This window comes from Felis catus, chromosome A1 (assembly GCF_018350175.1).
Source record: "Felis catus isolate Fca126 chromosome A1, F.catus_Fca126_mat1.0, whole genome shotgun sequence".
Taxonomy (NCBI): Eukaryota; Metazoa; Chordata; class Mammalia; order Carnivora; family Felidae; genus Felis; species Felis catus.
In genome coordinates, this window is record NC_058368.1 from 87970528 (window position 1) to 87987223 (window position 16696).

A 16696-nucleotide genomic window follows, 5' to 3' on the forward strand; every position below is an offset into this window, starting at 1 on the left:
ATTAAAGTTCTCATAGCTTACCTCATAGAGGAAGAAGAAAGTAAGATACATCCAGAGATATGGGTCAAAGAGAGAAACAGAGGAGGGCTTCAAATTCTCCCAGTGAAGATTTGCTTAAAACAACCAGGTGAAACAGTGTTCAGGAAGCAGTCTCTTATTCCAATAGAAGGAACAAAAAGACTCCAGCCAGTGACCACGGGTCTTATCAAGGATGGGTTGCTAGAACCCTGTATTTACCCATACAATACTCTGGAACTCCCAGTATGAAATCCAGATGGGTCCTACCAGTTGGTGCAAGACCTGGGAGCAGTAAACCAGATAGTTTGGACCCAACACCCTACAGTCCCTAATCCCTATACCCCCCTCAGTAAACTTCCTTATGGGCATAAATGGTTTAGTGTAGTAGATTTGAAGGATGACTTTTGGGCATGTCCACTAGACCCAGAGAGCAGAGATCTCTTTGCCTTTGAATGGGAGAATCCTGTAAGCAGGAGAAAGCAACAATACCACTGGACAGTATTGCCACAGGGCTTTACTGAGGCCTCCAATTTGTTTAGTCAAATATGGAATCTATAATAAAAATGTCCCCCCCCCCGCCAGACACTCAACTCTTTCAATATGTAGATGAATTCCTGATTTCAAGGGAAAGTGAGCCGAAGTTTCCAAGGCCACAATAGGTTTGCTTAACTTCCTAGCAGGGTTGTCTGCCTATGAGCTTCTTGATAGGCTACTTTATTTAGGGAGGGCATTGGACTTGGACTTACCCACGCTGGAAACTAAAGGTCAGTTCCTCAGAGATATGTACTGGCCACATCCTCTGTTCTATCTTCCCTTAGGGTAAAAGGGCTCTCACACAGACCCTGCCACTTCACAGCCCATCACTTTCAACTGGGGGATCAGGCATTAATCAAATGTTGGAAAGAGGAAAATACTCCAACCTAGCTGGCAAGGCCCCTATGAAGTCCTTGTAACCACTGAAACTGTTGTAGTGACTGCTGAAAGGGGATGGACTCATTACACTCAGGTCAAGGGGCCGGTAACGCGGACTCTAGACAGTAAGGTGAAGGGACGATGGGAGGTATATAAGACAATCAAGGACCCCTTAAAGTTACCCTTAAGAAAGGAAGTTCCGAGTGTACAATAAAGGTTAGAGTCTGGCCTTGCAACTGGGGAATACTATGGCTTGGGTAGGCAACCACCAGAGGATGAGAAAATTCCAAAAAGGAAGTGCCTCAAGCCTATCCCATTAGCTTACTAATTAATGTAACTAGAACTGAATCCCCTCAAACTTTGAAATTTGATGCCTGCCTCATCCTATCATGTGGGAATTTAGAAAAACAGAGGTGGCTATCACAGGCAGATAAATATCTTTGTATTGATACCTTTGATCTTTACAGTCATCTGGACCTCAAACCTTGTTTGGGAGTTGGGACTTGGCATCGTAGACTACTCAGATTCAGGAATGGACGGCCAAACCCATGGACACTTTAACAGTTAAAATACATCCATCTAAGGGTATCCCACTGAAAAATTGCCAGAACTTAAAGTGAGACCCCATGCTTCTAACCATTAACAGCCCCCTCACTGCAGATCAGGACCCAAGGGCAGCACCTGGAACATATGGATTAGGAGTAGATGTTACAAGAATTTAAGAACTTAAGGGACTACTGTCCCTTAAGTCAGTTGATAACCTCATCTGTAGTATGCCTCAACCAACCACAGATCCAAGGGGGTATTTAATTTCTCCCACTAATGATCCAAAGAAGATAAGCAAAGTTGAAATCAAAGACCTGACACAAACCCTTAAGATCTAGACTGGATACGGAGATGTTAATGCGTGGGTGTAATGTGTTTACTTCTCTGTGCAGATGTTTAACAAAAGCAATTGTTATGTTTGTGGTGCAGAAAGGCCACAGGGGCAAATTGTTCCATTTCCCTCTGGATGGGATACAGACCCTGCAGGAATGAGTTGCATGATAGCTCTCCATCAGTCACGGATGTTTGGGGAAATGAGACCTGCAAGATCCTGTCATTGCTCTTTCATGCACTACAAATGTCAGACCCAAGGGCCATCCCCTCTTCCTTCATAGGGACAAGGAATCACTCCTCCTGTCTCTCAAGAGTAGGGAAACAATTCAACAAACCTGTGGGATATTGGCTGACCCACATGCACATCCTAAATGCCACTGGTGAACAGAGCCACAACTATTCTAACTTGAACATCCCACGAGCAGATGTTTGGTGATACTTTGGGAAGAGGAGCCTACTTAACCAGTTTCTGTCCAATTGGAGTGGAACTTGTGCATTAGTCCAAATGGCCATTTCATTCACTTTGGCATTCCATCAAACCGATAAAGACAGTGACATTCACCACAGAAACCAGAGGGCTTTACAGTGATATTTTTATTCCAATGTGTACATTGGTGCAATAGGAGTCCTACAGGGGTTTCTCCAATGAACTTAAGGACAGGAATCAGATAGCTGCTGGATTTCAGTCCTCACTTTTCTGGTGGTTTACCATTGATAAGAATGTGGACTGGATTAATCACATCTGCTAAAATCAGCAAAGGTCTATCAATTTCACTAGGGCTGCACTCCAAGGAGTAGCCAGTAAGTTAGATGCTACCACTCGAATGGCATGGGAAAATAGGATAGCCTTAGACATGATGCTAGCAGAGAAAGAGGGAGTCTTTCTTTTGTGTTATGTTAGGAGACCAGTGCTGTACCTTTCTCCCCAACATTGCTGCAGACGGCACCATCACCAAAGCTTTGCAGGAACTACCAACTCTAGCCAATGAACTAGCATAAAACTCAGGGAGTAGTGACTTGTTTAGTGACTGGTTAGAAGTATGCTTTAGTAAATGGAAAGGAATGGTTGCTTTGATTCTAAACTCTTTGGACAATGAGTCCAAAGACTCATTGCTATTAATGAACAAATGTTTGTGCTTATGCCCAAAATGACCTATTATTATTGAAAAATAAACCTTACTATGAGGAGGAGAGCCAACACCTACTAAACATGTTTGAGTAAGATCTCAAAAATGAAGGAAATATAAATGAAAATGGAATCAACTTAGAAAAGAAGAGGTGGGATTGTGAGAAGTAAGGGAGATGATTCATTTTTGAATACCAAATAAAAGCCATTGTGTCTAGTTAACAATAGATTTACAACTTATTGGAAATATGTATGTACCCCCCACACACAGTGGAGTCCCAAACCCTTAGACTCTTCACTTCCTGGCTCTTCTCCTCTCCGTTTGGTAAGCTTTGCAATGAACACGTGCCAAAGAACAAAGGGAGGAGGGGCTGAAAGTCTCTGCGTCACCTTAGGGAATGTACAGTTGTTCCAATCAGACTATTTTTTGCCTTCCATGGGCACAAGCAATGTCTGGGTAAGACTGTAATCCCTGCAGTGCTCAGCCAATGAGGAAACACAGGAGGGACTTGCGTGCTAGGAGGTAAATTGTCTGCTGTAACTGCCCTGAGTGTGCCTATCCATCAGACACTGCTCTTGCAAGAACATCGCTCAAAGCCTTGTTTCACTGTGCTCCAAGTCTCTGTGCCCCTCCTTTGATTGAGTTGGTGGGCTTATTTCTCACACTACCTAAAATGAGTTATGAAATATATCTTGTTTTTATATTCCCCAGAACAATTATTTCCTCAAGCATAGAATAACCATTTTAAAGAATATTGAACATAGTTTACCAGAGAACTACTTGACTTCAAAGATTTTGTATTATTGGTTCTACTTATTTAAAAGTCATAAAACTATTTGAGATTTCTGTATCTTTTTGTGTCCATTCTCACAATTTACTAGGAATTAGCCAAATTGTCACAACTTTTCAAATTTATTACCATAAAATATTTTTGTCATATTGTCTTAAAATAAGATTTCACAGACACCTAAATGGGATTTGGGGTGCCTACCCCCACCCATGGATCATTATATGCTGATAAAATTCTGAACTGTTATGTTCTGGCAACTAGGAGTCAGAGTAGGATGGAGCCCACCCCTATTTGGTATCAAGATTCTCTCTTTTTTTAATGTTTATTTATTTTTGAGAGAGAGACAGAGACAGAGAGAGACAGAGTGTGAACAGGGAGGGGCAGATTGAGAGGGAGACACAGAATCTGGGCCAGCCTCAGGCTCCGAGCTATCAGCGCAGAGCCCGACAATGGGCTGGAACTCAGGAACTGCGAGATCATGACCTGAGCCAAAGTTGGACGCTTAACCCACTGAGCCATCCAAGCGCCCCAAGGTTCTCTTAACAAAGGAAAAAATTTTTGATTTTTTACACTTTATGTACCAGTCCAGTAGATGCAGATACACACAAAACATTAGGAAAATGCTACAAAATAAATGCTGCTTTCCTGGTCAGGCTGCTACTGTGGGAACACCTCAGTGACAAAGCACACTGAGTGCCAGGAGTTACCTGCTCCTTCCCATTTCTAAGTTTACAAATGCAACCAGAAGGGTAAATCTGACACTGAGAGTGTATCTCCAACCTGGAGAGAAGGGCAAAGTGAGGTTTGCTTGAAAACAATAATCCTAAATGTCACAGGTGAGTATCTAAAAATCACCCATTCTTCCTTCCCTTTGCACAGCAGATACTGTCACAAAACATGAACCTACATTTTGTCACACACAGGTAACAGCGAGCTTCTCTATCAGTGAAAAAGAAGGAAGAGTGTCCCAGACACCTCAAGTGTGATAATCTAAGGTTCACTCTTGATATCTCAATTCCAAGCATGATTGTGTGGCCAGAATCTCCCCTAATCTAGGCCCAAGTGAATTGAAACACCTCTCACTGACAAAAACTGGTCAGAGCTACTGATGGGTGGCATGGGTAGTTGTCAAAACATATAATGGAGAAAATGTGCCATATCCAAGGGTGAGAGATATCTGGTTGACCTCGAGCCCAAGCACAAGATGGAACTAGAATCCTAGACACCAAGGAACACCAGAAAGAGCAGGGCAGGTGCTAGGAATGTGACTGAGCATTGTTGCACCAAATTGCCATTCCAGATTACAGAAACGGCCCCTTTCCTTTCCATGCATACCCTTCCCATGAGGTCTCCCTTGACCCAAAACTGATGTGAAAAAAAGGAGATGAAAACAGCATATGGACAAATGGTAGACATGAAGAGATTAGGTCTAAAGGAAAAGGACACAAAAGTCCATCCGGGTGTAATCCTGGATGGTCCCATCATCACCTTCCATCAAGGCTAGAGTATTACCCCCAAGTACTGACCTGTAACATCCAGGTGGAAGGACACCTTCTCTCCCCTGGCCTCGCAGCTGTACTCCCCGGCATCTGCTCTCCCCGCTTGCTGCACCACCAGCTTCCTGCTGCAACCCTTGGCCTCCACACGCACTCTGGAGCTTGCACTCAGCTTCTTCCCATCCTTGTACCACATCACCTCCGTCTTGTCCTGGGCCACCTCGCAGCTCAATGTGGCACTGGCCCCTGCCTTGGCCTGAACCTCACTGCATGCCGGCTGCTCCTTGGCAAACACAGCTGCAAGCTCTGGGGACAGAGTCACCTTGCAAGTCAGGAAGGCAGCTCTGGTAAGAGGAGCCCGAATGGTGAGCTAGGGGGTCAGAAACTTCTCCAGGTTCTGCACCAGCTGTAAGGCCTGGAGAAGCCCCCTGCCTTTCCTAGAAATGGGTAACCACAATCTATCTATACATTCTATCACTGTTCCATGTTGCTGCTGCAGGTGTGGACACTGGAGACATCCCTCTGCACAAGCTCCTCTAGGAAAGGATCTGTGGGGTTGTGATACATGCACACCCCAGCCTTCTCAGATGATGCAGAGTCTTTCCACAGGACTGTCAGGGAGGGAGTTCCCACTCTTGCCTCCCCTGTGTTGTCAACTGTTGGCAACTTGGTGGGACTGAAGTTGTCCCTCCCTGTGGTCCCATTAGTGATAAAGTGATGCACATTTTCTGATGTTTTTGGCCATTAGCATTTCCTCTTTATGATGTCACTGTTCAAGATTTGCCCCATTTTCAATACCACTGTATGTTTCTCTTATATTCATTTTCAGGAGCTCTTTGTTAATTAAATTTTTTTTAATATTTATTTATTTTTGAGAAAAAGAGATGGAGTGTGAGCAGGGGAGGAGCAGAGAGGGAGACACAGAATCTGAAGCAGGCTCCAGGCCCCGAGTTGTCAGCACAGAGCTCGATGTGGGGCTCGAACTCATAGAACTGTGAGATCATGACCTGAGCCAAAGTCAGACTGTCAACTGACTGAGCCACCCAGGCACCCCAAGCTCTTTGTTACTTTAAATGCTAAAGGGTTTGGTCATTAAATGTCTTATTAAAATTCTCTCCATCTGTGTGTCTTGCATTTTCCCTTCTTCATGGTGTCTTCTGATCAAAGTTCTTAATACAGACAAACATACCAACTTGTCCTTTGTGATTAACCCATTTATTAAGTCTTTTGTTACATTTATGTCACTAAATAGTCTGCATTACCTGCTAAGAGCTAATCGTTTTACCTTTTACACTCAGGTCTCTACCCACCTGGAGTTGATGTGTGTGTGTGTGTGTGTGTGGTCTGTTCTGTATATTCCTTTTTTTTTAAGTTTTAATTTTTCCAAGTCTCTTATTAAAGTCTAATCATTAATCTTTTGGATTTTCTGAAATTGATATTATCTGTAAATTCCACGTTTGTCCCCATATTTTATACCTTTGTCTTATTTTCCTCCTTATTGTATTGCCCATTGTTGGACAGAAAGCCTCCTTACCTTGTTTCCAATCGCAAAGTCAAGTCTCTTTCATTTTAAGGGTGATTCTAGCTGGTATTTCCTGTAGTACTGTTTTCCAAATTAAATTAAGGAAGAAACCCTTTATCTATAGTCAGTTAATAATTTTATATTATGAGATTATGTTAAATTTTATCAAACATTTTTATTCAGCATTTATCGAGATAACCACAACATTTTTTTCTTTCAATCTGTTAATATCATGCACTGTTTTGTTTTTTTAATGTTTCTAATGTTAAAGCAACCAGACATTCTTGAACTATGACTTCCATCATAGTGTATTGCCTGCCTCATGTGTCGGATTACTTGGTTGACTAATATCTTGTTTAAGATTTTAGCTTTGATATTCATAAGATACTGGCCTGTAATATTTTAATGTTTGCTTATTTTGAGAGAGAGAGACAGAGTATGAGCAGGGGAGGGGCAGAGAGAGGGAGACACAGAATCTGAAGCAGGCTCCAGGCTCTGAGCTGTCAGCACAGAGCACAATGCTGGGCTCAAACCCACATACCGTAAGATCATGACCTGAGCTGAAGTCGGACATTTAACCGACTGAGCCACCCAGGTCTCCCTTTAATTTTTTAAATGTTTATTTATTTTAGAGAGAGAGAGAGAGAAGATGGGCAGACAGAGAGGGAGACACAGAATACCAAGCATTGGCCTGTAATTTTAACTCTACATGTTTTCCTTGTAAGATTTCAACATCAATATTATTTATCTACATCTACATAAGATGAGTTGGAGAGTGTACACCCTTTTTCTGTTGTCTAGAAGAATCTCTATGAAAATGTAACAATGTCTTTCCAGAAATATTTGGTATAACTAATCAGTAGATTCACTGAACATAGACTCTTTCTATGAAATTTTTTTTTTTATATTTCTGGATCCATTTCTTTAAAAGTTATAGGACTGTTTCAGTTTTCTATTTCTCCTCATGTCATTTTTGATATAGTTTTCTATCAAATTTTAAAACTTTTAAAATGTTTAGTATGAAGTAAGTTTTCAAGTCCTCTTCAAATAACGTTTCACAAAGATAACTAGCATGTTTCTCTGTATCTATATACACACACAAACCACCGAATACAAATACAATACCACACTGTTTTGTGGTGGCACCTAGAAGTCAAATGTCAGACCTTTACTGAACATTAAGACTCTCCTAACAAAAACAAAACAAAAGATCCTCTTAACAAAATAAAATGAATACATTTCTCAACCTTCTCTACTAACCAGCCAAGAAAGCACAAATACACACTAATCACTACATAATGCAACAAAATAAATACTGGTCCACCAGTCAGTCTGCCATTACAGTCACTTGTCTTTAACAAGATGTGCTGATACAGCTTAAGCTATTTATTCCTATTTCCAAATTTATACATCAGACTCCAAGAGGAATTCTGACAAAGAATGTTTTAACTGAACACAAAAGATATGCTTTAAAAGGAATATCCTGTACATCAGAGGTACATATCACAGGCATATATCTACCGATCTCTGCTTTTGTATACTTTGCACAGACATTGCAACATGGAATGGATCTAGATGCTACAGCACACAGGTGCAGAAAGAGCTTTTCTACACATGTGCAAGGAGGAAAGAGATTCACAGAACATCTAAACTTTGATAATCCACAGTCAGTCTGAGGTATTTACAAGTATGGATGGGTAGTTGAAATATCCTCCTATCCTTGGTCAGTGAGATCCAAACATCTGGCTTGTGATGACCTGCCTGTGATTCTGAGTGAACAAACCTGATAGCTGGCAGAACATCCAATAGGAGGAAATTTACAAGAGGCACTTGGTCTAATTCAGACCCAAATGCTAAGTAGATTCAGAGCTCCAGGACACAAAGAAAATGGGTAGGTTCTAGGAATATATAACTAAGCATCAGTGTTCTAAACACCACTGAAGATGGACACAAGAGGTCCCCTTCATTCTTACACACCTGTCCAACCCAGCCACCCTTGACCCTACCATGGGAGGAAAAACAGGAAGGTAGGAGGATGTGAGATGGAAGATCACTGATGGTGAGAACACTAGGGATGATCTGCGCTCAAAGTCAGTCCCATTCTCTCAAACAAGGCTAATTCACTACCCTAAAGATTACTGACCTGTGACATCCAGGTGGAAGGACACCTTCTGGCCCCCGGCCTCACAGCTGTACTCCCCGGCATCTGCCTTCCCTGCCTGCTGCACCACCAGCCGCCTGCTGCAGCCCTTGGCCTCCATGCACACTTTGGAGCTGGCACTCAGCTTCTTCCCGTCCTTGTACCACATCACCTCTGTCTTGTCCTGGGCCACCTCGCAGCTCAGTGTGGCACTGGTCCCCGCCTTGGCCTGCACCTCACTGCATGCTGGCTGCTCCTTGGCAAACACAGCTGAGGGCTCTGGGGACAGGGAAGGACACACAAAGTCAAAAAGTAATTCAAGATGTAGCACAGGGGAAAGAAGAACTAAATGGGGAGGTGGTAGAATCTTATCCAGGCTCTGCACCAGCTGTGTGGCCTGGAGAAGCCTCACCACCTTCTCAGTAACAACTAACACAATTTATTTATACATTCCACCACTGCTCCATGTGGGCTGTTCCAGGTGGGGACCATACATTCCATCACTGATCCTCCTGGGCTATTCCAGATGGGGACCATATATTCTATCCCTGTTCCATGCGAGGACTCTGAGAGACTTTCCTATGTACACGCTTTTCTGGGTGAGGAGATGTTGGGTCATGATGTGTGCACACTTCAACTTTCCCAGATGATACAGAGTCTTGCACATGAATGTGCAAAGAGCATGTCACCCACAGTGCAAGACAGTCCCTGAACCTCCACACTGTCACCTACTCTGTGTTGTCAACTCTTAGCAACTGTGGGCAGTGGAGCTCTACCTCCCAGGGCTGTCTCTTACCTGGTCCTGATGATTCACAAAGTGAATTACCTTTTCCAGTGTTTTTGGTTATTAGTGTTTGCTCTTTTGCTAAAGGCTTTTGCCCAATTTTCAATAGCATTGTCTGTCCTTTCTATGCTTGTTTTTAGGATCTTTTTATATATGTGAAGGCATATCTTTGGTGATTACGTGTGCTGTAAATATCCCCCACATCTGTGTGGCTTGTCTTTTCTGTGCTGTCTTCTGATGATTCAACATTTTTAGGTTAATGTCCTCATATATTTCATATTTGTTTCATTGTGGTTAGTGCACTTGTGTTCTGTTCTAAGCAATCATTCCTAAGCTTGAAGCAATTAAAAACATCTACATTACCACCTGAGAGTATATGGTTTCACTTCTGCTCTGAGGAGAACACCAGGGGTTGACTGTGAGTGGTATGAGTTACTAGTCCAATCCTTTTCCATATGGTTAAATGGTCCTAGCACCATTTGTTTAAAACCATGCTGTCTCTGCTTTGTACACAGTTCCACATTAAACACACACACACAGAGGGGGAGGGGATGGCGTCATCAGTTCCTGCATGGGTCTGTCTCTGAGATCACTATTCTGGTTCTTTGGTCAGTGTATCTTTCCTGGCATCAAGACACCATTCTCAATCACTCTATCTGTAATAGTTCTGATACCTGGTCCAGCAAATGCTCACCCTTTGCTCTCCTTCAAGAGGTATATTGTCTGTGTGTGGCCTTGATGATCTGTTTGTCAATTTTCAAAGTCCCCACCACTACCACCACCAAAAATGACCATTTGCTTGGATGTTTATTAGTATCAGGTATGCCTGTTTCTTCCATGGTTTTCTATCCATTTATTTCCATCTCTTGACTGTCTCTCAATAACATGTAATAATTTACCCTCACAGAGCCACCCAGCATCTTTTTATCAAACTAGGAATTAGAAACATGATAGTCTTGATGCTCTTATAACTCTTAAATTTTCATTTTCAAAGTGTCTCTTGGCAGCACAGATACAAGAGTTTTCTCAATATTGACTTTTTACACAGTAATCTTTATCAACTTTCTAGGTCAAATAATTTATCTTTTGGATATATCAAATTCTATTTTTGTTTTTTTTCAAACTTCCGTTGACTTTATTTGCCCCCTAACTATGCTGCATAGCATTGGATAAAAGTGATAGCGGTTAGCTTCCTTGGGTAGTTCCCTATCTCACAGATCACTCTGTGTGATTAGCTGGTTTTTCTGCAGCATCATTTATAAATTGAAAAAAGAACCATTCTATTTATAATTGCCTAAGAATTCTATGTTATGAATTGATGTGAACTTTATCATACACTTCTTCTGGATTTATGATGTTAAATTTTATCAGCTACTATATTCTGCATTTATGGAGTAATCACTTCATTCTTTTTCATTCAGTCTGTTAATGCCATGCATTATACTGATCTGCTAATATTTCCAGTTTAAAAAGCCTTGAACTCCTAGACTATGACCTTCATCACGGTGTATTATCTGTTAAATACTTTGCTCATTTATTTTCCTAATGCTTTGTTTAAGATTTTGACCTTGAAAATCCATAACAGACTGACCTGTAATTTGAATTTTTCATCCTTTGCTTTTCAGAGTTTGGTTATCAACATTATACTGTCTCTGTGAAGTAAATCAGAAATACCTTCCTCTTATCTTTTCTAGAAAAATCTCCAGGAATAGGCACTAACTTCTTTCCAGAACATTTCACATAATCTACCAGTAAGAAAGTGCACATGGTGTGAGATTATTTACTACATCTCTATTTGTTTAAAACATTCTAGGACTATTTGAGGTGTTGAAATCTTCTTGTGTCACTTTTATCTGGTTTTCTAAGAATTTGGTCAATTTGTCAAACCTTTTCATATGTATTACCATAAAATAATTTGTTATATCATCTGAAAATAACACTAAAAACAGACACATGGTAGATTTTTTGGTATCTGCATACACCAACAAATAATTTTCTGCGGATACAATACCAAACAGTCAGGTGGTGGCACCTAGAAGCCAACGTAGGACTGCAGCCCATTTTTATTTGCCATTAAGACTCATAAGGAGTGGTGCCTGCGTGGCTCAGTTGGTTAAGCATCTGACTTTGGCTCAGGTCATGATCCCATGGTTCATGAGTTTGAGCCCCGTGTCGGGCTCTGTGCTGACAGCTCAGAGCCTGGAGCCTGCTTCAGATTCTGTGTCTCCCTCTCTCTCTGCCCCTTCCCTGCTCTCTCTCTCTCTCTCTCAAAAAAATAAATAAAAACATTTTTAAAATTTTTAAAAAGACTCATAAGGAAAGGAAAATACATTTAGTTCGGACCCTTTTCTGTGAACCAGCCAGAAATGGACAGACACGCAAGTCTCTAGAAAATGGTATGAAATGCTGCTTTACCAGACAGCTGCTGTTAAAGACCTCGTCTTTAACAAAGTGTGCTTGTGTAAGATAAGCCACTTATTCTTTTCCATTTCTAAATCGATGAATCATACCCCAAGGGGAATTCTGACACAGAATGTTCTAAGAGAGGGGAAGCAAGATTTGCTTCAAAAAGAGAATCCAGACTTCACATGTGTCTATCACATATCTGTCAGCCCTCTGCTCTCAGTTTGCTTTGTGCAGACATTGCAGAGAACAGGGATCTAGACTTTGCTAGATCCGTGTCCATGTGCAAGATAAGTTCCGTGTCCATGTGCAAGGAGGAAAGGGTGTCCCAGAATGCCTAAAACTTTGATAGTCCATAGTTCTGTCTGAGATACATCCAATTATGATTGGCTGGAGTAAATTACTCCTTATCCTGGTTTAATGAAATTCAAACATCTCTCCCTAGGGTGAAACAACATGTTGCTAGACGAGGGCACCTGGGAGCTGCCAGGACATTAAGCAGAGGAAAATGCATGTATCATGGGTGAGAAATGCCTGGTCTACTTCAGACTCCAAGTGCAGGGAACAGCCAGAGGTCCAGGTACCAAAGAACACCCAGGAGTTTCTGAGCAGATACAGGGAACTTACAACTGCCATTACTGTGTGGAAACAGCACTTGGGGTTTCTGGGAGCACAATCTCCCTTCTGTTCATACCCTTCCCACCCAACCTCCCTTGGCCCAGCCATGGGAAAGGGCATTGGGAGAATGGGCCATGTGAACACATGAGGTCTCGTGGGAAGAGCACCATGGTTGGCTGGGGATGTAAGCCAATCCCATCACCTCCACACAGGCTATGACAGTCCCATAAGAACTGACCTGTGACATCCAGGTGGAAAGACACCTTCTGGCCCCCGGCCTCACAGCTGTACTCCCCAGCATCCACCTTCCCCGCCTGCTGCACCACCAGCTTCCTGCTGCAGCCCTTGGCCTCCATGTGCACTCTGGAGCTGGCACTCAGTTTCTTCCCATCCTTGTACCATGTCACCTCCGTCTTGTCCTGAGCCATCTCGCAGCTCAGCGTGGCACTGGCCCCTGCCTTGGCCTGCACTTCACTGCATGCTGGCTGCCCCTTAGCAAACATGGCCGAGTGCTCTGGGGAAAAAGAGGCATGCACAGGTTCAGAGACACAGAGCTGTCACCAGCCTAGGTCACAGGAATGAAAGCCTCAGGGTTCAGTAAATTTTCTACTTGGAGCAAATGCCATCACATGCCCAGAAGAGTGCTGGAGTGTGTTTGTAAACATAAGCCTCCTGTCCTACAGCCCAAGTGTACATTTGGATGTGTCCTGACTCAAGAGCAATTTCTAAGGCTGGTGCAAGGTGGCAGAGGCTGTTCCATCACCTGTCTCTGCTAGTTCATGGTCCTTCCCAGGTGACAGCCAGCCCTTGTGGGCAGGTGGGGTTGTTCACTCCTATATCCCCAGCACATGGTGTGTCCACCACAGACTACCTTACCACAGTGTAACTCCCATATTAATGCACTAATTCATTTGCACAGCCCAGTGGAGTTTGGTGTGACTGTCCCCACAGAACCAAAACAACAACAAACAGAAAACATCTATCTCCCCACTCACTACTAACCATGCCCAAAAGTAACCATTATCTTGACCTCCGCCACCATCAATTACTTTTGCCTGGACTTTGATTTCACATGAATGCATGATCCATTGGGTGTTCTTTGGGTCTGTCTTCCTCCCCTTGACAGAATGTGAGATCTACCCATGCTGCTGCATGCATGGATAGTTTTCTACTGTATAAACACCTCAGCTTGTGTTTGCTTTACCTCTTGTGATTCGTCTGGGCTATTTCCCATTTGGGGATATGATGAGTAAAGCTGCCTTGAACAGTCTTGTATGTCTCTTTGGGGACAAACAGAACTGCTAGTACATACATATGGCTAAATTTGGCTTTAATAGATATTTCCAAAGAGTATTCAATAATGATTGTGACAACTTACTCTACCATTGACAGTGTGTGATAATTCAGATTCTCCACATCCTTACCAACACTTGAGATCATCGTTTTTTAAAAAATTGTGTATATCCCATTAAACTCAAGTATGTACATGCAGGAAGGATCTCAGGGATTCCATGCTCTGAGCCCACCAGAGTCAGACTACCCTGAACAAAACTACAAGGTGGTCCCAAGTCAACATAGTCCTGGAATGAGCCAAAGTTTGATTGTCCTCTCCCTGCCTATCACAGGAAAGAGCAACCCTCTTTCTGGAATAAGATAGCATCATCCATATAACAAGTTTTCTCATGCAATATCTGACAGTCAATTGAAGCATTGCTGATGTGCCACAGACAGGAGTAAATAGAAAACTAAACAAGAAAAAAGTACAATATCAGATGATTGATTATTATGTTTTTTTCAGACTGGGATACAGCCATGATTAATACAGTTTTAAAACGAAATTTTAAAAAAAAGGTCAAACATGAAAAATTTACTACAGAGTCTGGAATCTATAAGAAATCAAAAAATGGAAGTTATATCACTTGAAAATAGTAAACACACTATAAGTGAGTTGGACAGCACATTAGATATAGCAGAATACAATATTAGAAAATTGGAAGGCAGGTAAACAACATACCCAGAATAAAGCAGAGAGAGAAAAATAATTAGGAGGCAGAGAGAAAGATGCAACAAGATATGTGGGGAAACATAAAAAGGTCAAATAAAATATAACAAGAGTTCTGACAAAGGAGAGAGATAGGACAGAACAGAGAAAGGACAAGGATAGCCTATGGTTGATGAGGACATAAACCCACACACTCAAGGTGATCTACAGCCTCAACCGGTATGAATACAAAGAAAACCACATCCAGGTTCATCAAAGTAAAACTTCTGAAGGCCAAAAACAATATCTTAAAAGCAACAGGAGAAAAGAAAGAAAAGAAAGAAAACCCTTGAGAGAATATAACAGATCTGACAGTTGATGTTCTAAGAGAAAATATGGAACCTAGAAGACAATGGAATGATATCTTTAAAATGTGAAAATATATAAAATTGACTCTTAAAAACACAAGGGTTAAGGGTGCCAACCCACCATGCAGTAAAAAAAAAAAATTCATGTATAACTTTTACTTCCCTAAAATGTAACTACTAGTAGCCTACTGTTGACTGGAAGCCTCACAGATGATATAGTCAATTAACACACACTTTGTATCATATGTGTATTATAGACTACACTCTAACAACGAAATAAGCTACAGAGAAATGTTATTAAGAAGAGAAAACTGGGGCGCCTGGGTGGCACAGTCGGTTAAGCGTCCGACTTCAGCCAGGTCACGATCTCGCGGTCTGTGAGTTCGAGCCCCGCGTCAGGCTCTGGGCTGATAGCTCGGAGCCTGGAGCCTGTTTCCGATTCTGTGTCTCCCTCTCTCTCTGCCCCTCGCCCGTTCATGCTCTGTCTCTCTCTGTCCCCAAAAAAATAAATAAACGTTGAAAAAAAAATTAAAAAAAAAAGAAGAGAAAACACATTTACATACTGTACTGTATTTATAGAAAAAATCCGCATATAAGTGGACCTGTGGAGTGTAAACCCATGCTGATCAAGAGTCCACTGTATTTACATATGTAACTTGATACCCAGAGAAAATAGGCCTCAGAATTGAAGACAAAATAAGTACTTTTTCAAATAAGCAAAAAAAGAAATTAAAGTACCAGAATACCTACCAAAATAAATATGCATGATAAAAGTTTTTCAAGCAGAAAAAGTAAATAAATAATCTCAGAATATTGGGCCCAAACCCTGGCTCTTAGGTTTTCTGGCTGTGTGAATATCAGCAAGTTATAGAATTTTCTTAGTTCATATTACAATGAGAATATTCAGAATTCCTCCTCTGAGGTTGTTGTAATGTTTGCACAAGTGAAAAGACAAGAAGCATTCGTAAAATGCTGCCATGGGTATATAATTAATAACTGCTAGCTATATGAAAGCATGATGACAAAATAGACCATTAGATGTCACCTGTGCACACCCCAATCCTTAACAACTAGCTTAAGGAGCATAAGACAGACGTCAAGGAACTCACCAATGACATCCAGGTGGAAGGAGACCTTCTCCCCCGCAGCCTCACAGCTGTACTCCCCCGCATCCGCCTTTGCTGTCTGCTGCACCACCAGCCTCCTGCTGCAGCCCTTGGCCTCCACACGCACTCTGGAGCTTGCACTCAGCTTCTTCCCGTCCTTGTACCACGTCACCTCCGTCTTGTCCTGGGCCACCTCACAGCTCAGTGTGGCACTGGCCCCCGCCTTGGTCTGTACCTCACTGTGTGTTGTCTGTCCCTTGGCAAACACCAATACAGGTTCTGGGGATAGGAATGGACAATTAAATGTCTAGAACTGAATAAGGGCCCACCTTCTGGGTCTCAAAACCAGGATTCCTTGGGCACAAGCCTGCCTTGCTCCTGGATCCCTCCACACAGAGAATTCCATACTCAGGAGATGCATAAAGCAAAGAACAGGTTGTTTCTCAGAATCTGAAGGCTCCAGGTCAAATAATTTCCAGGTCAGTATGTGTCATGTTACAGGATTAGGCATTTACCATTTGTGATACCATAATTATCCTAACAAATGGAGGC

At 42.1% G+C, this 16696-nt stretch overlaps 1 protein-coding gene across 49 annotated transcripts in view; it reads right to left on the bottom strand.

Annotated features, from left to right (window-relative positions):
• Nucleotides 1-16696, bottom strand: part of OBSCN (obscurin, cytoskeletal calmodulin and titin-interacting RhoGEF) — a 161408-nt gene that overhangs the window by 115245 nt on the left and 29467 nt on the right. For 45 of the 49 annotated variants that reach the window (XM_045056644.1, XM_045056651.1, XM_045056643.1 and 42 more), the window contains 4 exons: nt 16148-16423; nt 12928-13203; nt 8888-9163; nt 5253-5528 (listed from right to left, as the gene is read on the bottom strand). In XM_045056644.1, the coding sequence (XP_044912579.1) occupies nt 5253-5528; nt 8888-9163; nt 12928-13203; nt 16148-16423 (1104 nt within the window). The remainder of the gene's footprint in view (nt 1-5252; nt 5529-8887; nt 9164-12927; nt 13204-16147; nt 16424-16696) is intronic. The other 4 variants (XM_045056708.1, XM_045056694.1, XM_045056641.1 and 1 more) reach the window with 2 other exon arrangements.